General features: G+C 33.9%; 1 protein-coding gene across 13 annotated transcripts; it reads left to right on the top strand.

Moving 5' to 3' along the window:
* The first annotated feature begins 540 nt into the window (after positions 1–540).
* Positions 541–5,447, top strand: LOC114286562 (peter Pan-like protein). 13 transcript variants are annotated; one of them, XM_082897605.1, is made up of 8 exons: positions 541–659; positions 780–841; positions 1,318–1,500; positions 2,047–2,277; positions 2,868–2,960; positions 3,044–3,231; positions 3,852–4,045; positions 5,019–5,447. In XM_082897605.1, the coding sequence occupies exons 2-8, from the start codon at positions 824–826 to the stop codon at positions 5,099–5,101; spliced, it is 990 nt and encodes a 329-aa protein (XP_082753731.1). In that variant the 5' UTR covers positions 541–659; positions 780–823; the 3' UTR covers positions 5,102–5,447. The 13 variants fall into 13 exon arrangements, 12 of the variants coding, with proteins under 12 accessions (XP_082753731.1, XP_082753733.1, XP_082753735.1 ...); XM_082897607.1 differs by having other exon boundaries at positions 541–678; XR_014345649.1 differs by having other exon boundaries at positions 572–659; positions 3,810–4,798; positions 4,897–5,447.
* The last annotated feature ends 2,281 nt before the right edge of the window (positions 5,448–7,728 follow it).

Here is a 7,728-nt window from a genome sequence, read left to right as displayed (position 1 = left end):
GGATGGGCTTCCCCAAAGAGATTCGGATGGGCTTTCAGGACTTGGTATTAGAAAAATAGTCCGGCGGACTAGAAATTTTTTATTTATATTTATTTTTTATTTTATTTTTTACATGTCGGACATTTTTTTTTGAGCATTAATATTTAATTTTTTGTATTTTTTTGTTAAATAAAAATCATTATATTATTTGTTTTATTTTTTTCTGAAATTTTTTTATTCTTATTTTTAATTTTTTATTTTATATGGTGGGCATTTTTTAAAAAATATTAATGTTTAAAGTTTTTGTACTTTTTTTTATTTGTTTTATTATTTAATATTTATTTTATATAAAAATAATTTAACAATCTCTACACTAACAACTATTATAAAAACAAAAATAATTTTACTTAATACCCTCACTATCAATCCCCTCACTAACAGCCCACTCACTATTAATCTCTTTACTATCAATCCCTTTCATTTTACCTCTAAAAACAAACGGGACCTTAGTTTCTATTCCAATTTCGACCACAAAGACACAAGCCCAAAATTGTTTGCCGAGCCCAGCCCATTGTTTCCAAACCCAAATTCAACTTACACGGGCTTTGAGGGCCGATATCCACCCAAAACCTACTCTCTCTCTGTCTCTCTCCTTTTTTTCCTTTCCTTCCCTTCCTCAGGTTCCTCTTTGATTTTCATGTCTGTAACCCTAATTTACATGTATCTATTATATATGTATAGCAACATAAATTTGAGTTATCAGTTTGTATGTGACTAATTGTTTATACATATATATGCAGTTTGATTGACGAACAATTAGGGTTCCGAGAGAGACATTGAAGAGATGGCTCGTTTCCGAAATGTAAGCAGTCTATAATTTCTCTGTTGTGATGATGTTGCACGTTGTTTGGTTGCTAGGAAAATCTAAAGAAAGCTGAACAGAATTTGAGCCTTGCGTTTTCTTTTCCCTCCCTTCGGTTTTCATGGAAAAAATAAAATGCACTGGAAAACTCAATTCCTTTTAGTTCTCTCTCTTTCTTGTTTGTTGGGCTTCAAATTTGAGTAAAAAAGCTTTATTTGATATGGTCAAACTCAGATTTAAGCATAAATTAGAGCAAAAGCTTCACTAGTTGTAAATTGGAGAGTCACAGAAATACCTTGAAAATTTCGAGTAATACTCAATTTGGTATAAGTTTTGGTCCAGTAATGGAGGGTATTTTGAGTGATTTTTTTACCCAAATTTAATTTTCTCTTCTTTCTCTGCAACCAAAAGGGGTTTTTAGTATCATTTTTTGCATATCTGGATTGACTTTTGGTATCCAACATGACTTGAATCAGAAGAAGAAGAAGGTATTCATAAAGCCGGTTCTGAAGAAAAAGCAGCCGGATGTCGATCATATCACCGGTGACAAAATCCCAAGAAGCTTTGTATTTTCAAGAGGGAAGTTACCCGGTTCTCTTAGACAGTTGCAAGCGGACTTGAGAAAGTTGATGCTTCCATATACTGCCCTTAAGCTTAAGGTAATGATTTTCTTCTATTCATTCATGCTATACAAGATGTAGCTAAAACAACTTCCAACAATTGTTTATGGCATAAGTTTGAAAGTACTTTGGAACAAATTATTGCTGTCTAGAGGTAGACTTAATTGGCCATTTTGTTAAGAGATATTTACGTCTGGTGAATGCATTCAAAAATTTCCAATTTTGACCTTATCTTTTCAATTCAACCACTCAGTTTGTTTACCTCTTGTGGTATCTATGGTTTATGGTGGCTATTATTAATGTTATTTAGTTTCATAGTTGAGGAATCGGACTAAATTAAAACCACTAGCTGAATGTTCCAAAAGAGTTTTGAGGTTTTCAAATTGTATGGGGTTGATAGGTAAGTTCAAGAACTAAATGGCTCCCACCCATTCTTAAGAATTTTAGGGTTTTCCTTTCATTCTTGGGATAATTTCAATTCAATGATAGTGCATGTTCAATTCTTGTATGGACTCACCATGTAATTCTATATTGTTACGCCTACTATTTTTGAATTGGCTAACTTGGTGGTGGTTATAATTGCAGGAAAAGAAGCGGAATAATATCAAAGACTTCTTAAATATTGCAGGGCCCATGGGCGTTACACATTTCCTCATGTTATCAAAAACTGCCACTGCACCATACTTGAGGGTTGCCAGGACTCCACAAGGCCCCACTTTAACATTTAAAATACAAGAGTACTCTTTGGCAGTTGATGTTGCTCAATCTCAAGTGCGCCCTAGATGTCCTCAAGATCTTTTCAAAAACTCGCCCTTGGTAATACTCTGAGGAATGCATACACTACATCCATGCATGTGTCATGCATTTGCATGTTTTCCATATTGTTGCAGCTGATTCCATCTTAATGTAGTTTACAGAAAATCAGCAAACCTTGGCAGTACTATTTATTTGCAGTGTCCAAAGGGATATCATAAATGGGTTCTAAGTGGTATTTTGGAAGTTTTTAAACTCCTAAGAATGTCATCATGAACTAATCATTAAAATTCAGTTTAGATGTGTCTGAAATCTGTCATTTCCTTCCTACCATTTGATAGAATGTTATGATGATGTAATTATCATAACGTCTTAATGCAAAAGAACCTATAGGTCCAGCCCAACAAAGTGGGTAATGGTCCTCTTTATGTATATCTGCAATTTTTTCTCATCAGTTAATTTATAAACTTCTATGCAGAGAAAAAAAAAAAAGGACAATTAAAATCCCTCAAGCCATATATATCAAGGAATGCCTTCTTTTTTTTGTGGGGGGATATAATGTGCAGTTGGTGTCAAACTGTGTCAAGTTTTACATTTTCTTATTACTTGTTATTTGATCACTTTTACAAATTTTTTTAAATGACTTTTTCCAGATTGTTCTTTCTGGTTTTGGGACTGGGGAGCAACATCTGAAGCTTACAACCATTATGTTTCAGAACATCTTTCCAGCCATTGATGTTAACACTGTGAGTGCAGGAACAATATGAATTAGATGTTTGTATCTGCTTGAAGTAGTATTGCTTCTCCTCTTATGTTGCTTGTGTTGCAGGTCAACCTTTCTTCGTGCCAGAGAATTGTGTTACTAAATTATAATAAGGAGACAAAGCTGATTGACTTTCGGCATTATTCCATTAGATTACAGCCTGTTGGGATCTCACGCAAAATAAGAAAGTTTGTGCAGAACCATCAAGTTCCTGATTTAAGAAGTCTTCAAGACGTGAGCGACTTTGTCACCAAGTATGTGTCACTCTCTTTCTCTCTCCCCCCTTGATATAGTAGGCGGGAAATCAAAAGTTGAAGTGAGCTGTGACTTAAAGTGACTGACAATTTGCTAATCACCCTGCTATAGATCTGATACCATGGGTTTAAGTTTATACTTTTGTCTTTCATATCTGTTTTCTATCATGGTTTTCATAGCATGTGATCAGCAGTCAAGGTCAAGTTATAGTAGTTTTGTTGGTTATGTTATCTGATTCAATATGCTAATCCACTCAACAAAGCTTTGTCCCAATTGCTTGGGACTCAGCCATGCGAATCCTGTTTTTTCCATTCAGCTTGATCAAGGGCCACAATTTCAGTTAAATCACTAGCTAACGTGTTATCCGATTCAATATAATGTATAAAGTGATAATGGTAGAATAAATATCATCTGTATTCATATTAAATATCAAACAGTTCAAGGAAACTTTCTATGTGACTCGTAATTGTTTCTTAGTCTTGTGTGTTGTGATTATTAGAGGTATGATTACAAGGAAATCAGAAGTTAGGATGGTCTAGCTACAAATTGATCAACCAATTTTTAAATTTTATGTCAGTTTGGATGCTGATCATTCTTGCTCTCCTCTTTTCACCTTAAGGGCTGGTTATGGATCAGAAAGCGAAGCAGATGAGGAAGCGGCAACTGTAAGTCTAGCAAGTGATCTTGGTAGGGTTAACCGAGCTTCTACAAAAAGTGCTGTCAAGCTTCAAGAGATTGGACCTAGGTTGACTCTTCACCTCATCAAAATTGAGGAAGGATTGTGTTCTGGTGGAGTCATATTCAGTGAATATGGTATGTTCATCTTATATAACATTTTACCTTTTGTTTTTTCTACTGTGGAAAAAAATTTAGGATGCAAATCTATGAGATTTCTCAAATTACAGCCCCACTCATGTCCATAGGACCATAGTAATGATCTTATTGGTGCGGACCAAGTAAAATTTTGTCCTTATTATATTTAGCTCAATATAAACCCGTTCTTGAACCAATTTCTTGGACTTAGTAGAGACTTCTGAATAGTTTTGGTTGTATAGTTGATTTAGTTTTTGTATATGGGTTGCAACCCCTTGGTGCCTTGCGTTATTATAGATACCCAAAAATAAAAAATAAAAATCAGATGAATCATCTGATTCCATATGTGCAACTTATCTTAATTCTTAAACTTTTTAGTTCTTATCAGAGGTAATAGCTGGTAGTATTCTCTCTGCAAACCTGTTGTTTAATGTTCATATGTGCAACTTATCTTAATTCTTAAACCTGTTGTGTTTCCCTCTAGCCATTTCCCCAACCTCGCTGCCGACTTTTTCATTTACCTATGACCTGCTTTTGTTGGCCTATAAATTTTCCTATTAAATTTCAGTGTGATTTGATGATTTTAGTCAGATTGCATACTTAATTCAATTGGCATGTAAAGCCACCCTCTGAAGGAGTAAATATTGAGTGCAATGGTGATAGCTTCCTACATAGTGTCACTGGGCCAATAAAATACTGCAAATGGAATTAGGTGAATATTCCCTCTTGCCCAATAACACGACCATCAACCATGTAATCTCCACTACCGCTATAATAAATTTCTCCTTGATTTGTGATAATGTCATATGAAATCACTATTCTACTCAATGTTTATGTTACTTTTTACACAGGAGCACAGTACAGGAAACTCCTGTGCAAACTAGATCTGAAGTTTTCAGACTCTGCTGTGCGTTTAAGTTCCCCTCTTAGGCCTTTATAGCACCCAATTCTTATATTTCTCTGTTGCTTCCAGAAAATCATGGTGTAAAGAAAACGCAGCAAGAGGAAGAGGAAGAGGAAGAGGAAGAAGTTGAGGAAGAAATGGTGGAAGATTAGCTCCCAGCTATTTGTTTGAGGACACTTCGTTTAATGGTTGTTGAGTCGAGCAGTTAGGTGGCTCATTTTTATTTTTTCTTACTTTTGTTTTTTTGGTAACTGTTCTACAGGGTGCCAATCTTGATAAGCTTCCAATTTTGTCATTGAAGATCTAGATATAGCTTGATAATACCTTTTTTGTTTTTTTGTGTTTGTGGAAAATGAGCTATAGATTCAATTCCTAGGAAGTGAAAGTTTTAAGTTCGATTATGAATGTCTTAAATTTTTTGTTTTTTATTGGATTATTCACAGTATGTAGAAATTTATGTTCAAATTTGAGATGGGGCTGCACTAATTACTGTTCTGACATTGATGAGCAAGTCTTATTCATATGTAACAGGGACTTGGATAGACATCACAAATGAAACCTCAAATAGTTGAAACCCTAAGAACTCTGCTGCTTTTTGGGTTTCTTTCATTTTTTATTTTTTTGAGAACAAAGTTTGGCAGTTATTGTTATTGTTGTTTTGTTTAGGGAGTCTTTGTCACTAGAGACCACCCTCCATTTATTAACTGGAAAAAATTCATTTTGACCTTTCAAATTATCATATTTATTTCACTTTATTCTGAATAATTATTGTTTTTACACTATTGACATTAGTTCACTTCAAGCAAAATTATTTATACGCATGATTTCATTGCAAAATTATTTATACGCATGATTTCCTTATTTTGGTTGTATTTAGAGAAAGTAGTTTGTTGTAAATTGTAATCAATTGTATTTTGTGTTTTATTAAATATTTTCAAAACAATTAACTGTGTTTATTGCATGACATCTAACTATTTGTCTCCTTATCTATCTCTTTAATGTGGAAGCAAAGTGAATCAATACTTTTGATGCCGATAGATGTGATATTCTGTTAAATAAGTGAATCGATACTTTTGATGCCGATAGATGTGATATTTTGTTAAATTACGGAACGCGCTAATAGTTTTGGGTGAAGTTAATTAATTTTAATAGTTAAAAGGAGAAAATTATTAGTTGGTCTTGGGTGTCACGTGTCCCATATTAATCATAACTTACCATATCCTCTCATATTTTCTAATTACTCAACACAAATTTGTAAATTTTACTCCCTTCATCAATCACAATATCATTGCAACACCACGTGACGGTATCCCAAGACTAACCAATAATTTCTCGTTAAAAGGAGGTAATTATACAAATTGATAGTTAAAAGTGTATATAAATACAAATGTAATAATGTGAGGGAAAGCTAATTTTTCCTCCCGAAGCACATTAAGGCATTGTTTGAGAATTAGAATTTTTAGTCAAAAAAATCATTATAAATTGTCAAATTATTATTTACTTTTTTGCACCCTTTTTTCTTATAAAAATTAAAAATTCACTAAAAAAAAAGTCAATTCCTAAGAATATTACAAATGCAATCCAAAAACAATCTTTTCATATCTAGATATTCTTCATTCAAACATTTCCACCCGACAATGTACAGCAAAAAATAAAATAAAAATGTTGCTAAACAAGTATGTTGAATCTCACTTCTAGATCTCAAGAAAATTGAGCTTATTGACATACTTCAAATTAGGTATTACAATTCTCAATCATCATTTTAACAATCACTACAAGCAAGAAGAGGCAAAGATGCCAGATCTAGACACAGCTGACCCGGAAGAGATTGCTCAAGAGCCGAACAAAGTTGCTGCACAACAGTTTTGGTATATCTAATTACAGCTATATATGACAGCAGAGGATTCAGGAATGAAAATTTCTTTGATGGTGGAAGCAGAGAAAAGAAGTTGAAATCATGACATGTATCTTTGTTTGTCAACAGAGTCTTTCACCGCAGTGGATCAACCATTATCACATCGTGTTTCTTACGCCGGCATCTATGATGGGCCTTTTGCAGTGTCTTCTAACCAGCCATCTCCATATTAGAATCTGTACCTGTTTGCATGGAAGGGAAACAAACACCATCAATATCAGGTTTAAGCTTTTAACCAGCAGCATAACTAATCAATCGATCACTTCACCAGCAGAACAACAAAGGAGGTGGCAAGCACCATCTCGCCTGTCACATCAACAGGTGGCGAAGATTTGACATCGTTCAATAACTTACTATGACTGTGGCGTTCACTTAATGAATACATAAATGCATTTCCTTCTCTTCTATTCTTTTTGTTTTTGTTTTTGATTTTTGCTTTCTTGGGGAGTGAGGAGCTCAAGAAAACAACAAAATGCAAAACAAAGAGTCACAACATTATCATTGTTTCCAAAATTCACAACTGTGCCCAATTGTTTCGTTAGGTCCAAACTAAACAAGAGACTAATAGACACCATTGAGTTGAATAATCTCCAAAACCCTCAATACACACCTTGTTAATGCTTTCTGAACATGCATAGAAATTAAAATCGTAGTGTTCAATTGTGTATTCAATTAGAAGTTGAGAGGATCTTGATGTAAATGTGAGAATATAGAATATATCATCGTGTGTTACAAATTAGAGTCCTATTAGAGGTATGATTGTGTTAGAGTTCTATTACAGACATAGAGTCCTGTTAGAGACATAATTATAATCGTATTTGTATTTTCTTTTTTGGTTTAGGATTCAGGGCTATATAATCCAAG

The sequence above is a fragment of the Camellia sinensis genome, chromosome 12 (genome assembly GCF_055761805.1).
Source record: "Camellia sinensis isolate YWXY chromosome 12, ASM5576180v1, whole genome shotgun sequence".
Lineage (NCBI taxonomy): Eukaryota > Viridiplantae > Streptophyta > Magnoliopsida > Ericales > Theaceae > Camellia > Camellia sinensis.
The sequence above is the reverse complement of the archived record's forward strand: the minus strand, read 5'-3'. Positions and strand labels throughout refer to the sequence as shown.

Excerpts from the sequence above, each read along its gene's own strand:
- LOC114286562 (XM_082897600.1), top strand. Across the intron at positions 2,961-3,043 it reads CAGCCATTGATGTTAACACT|GTCAACCTTTCTTCGTGCCA; the intron begins GTGAGTGCAGGA and ends CTTGTGTTGCAG. Across the intron at positions 3,232-3,809 it reads GTGAGCGACTTTGTCACCAA|TTTGGATGCTGATCATTCTT; the intron begins GTATGTGTCACT and ends ATTTTATGTCAG.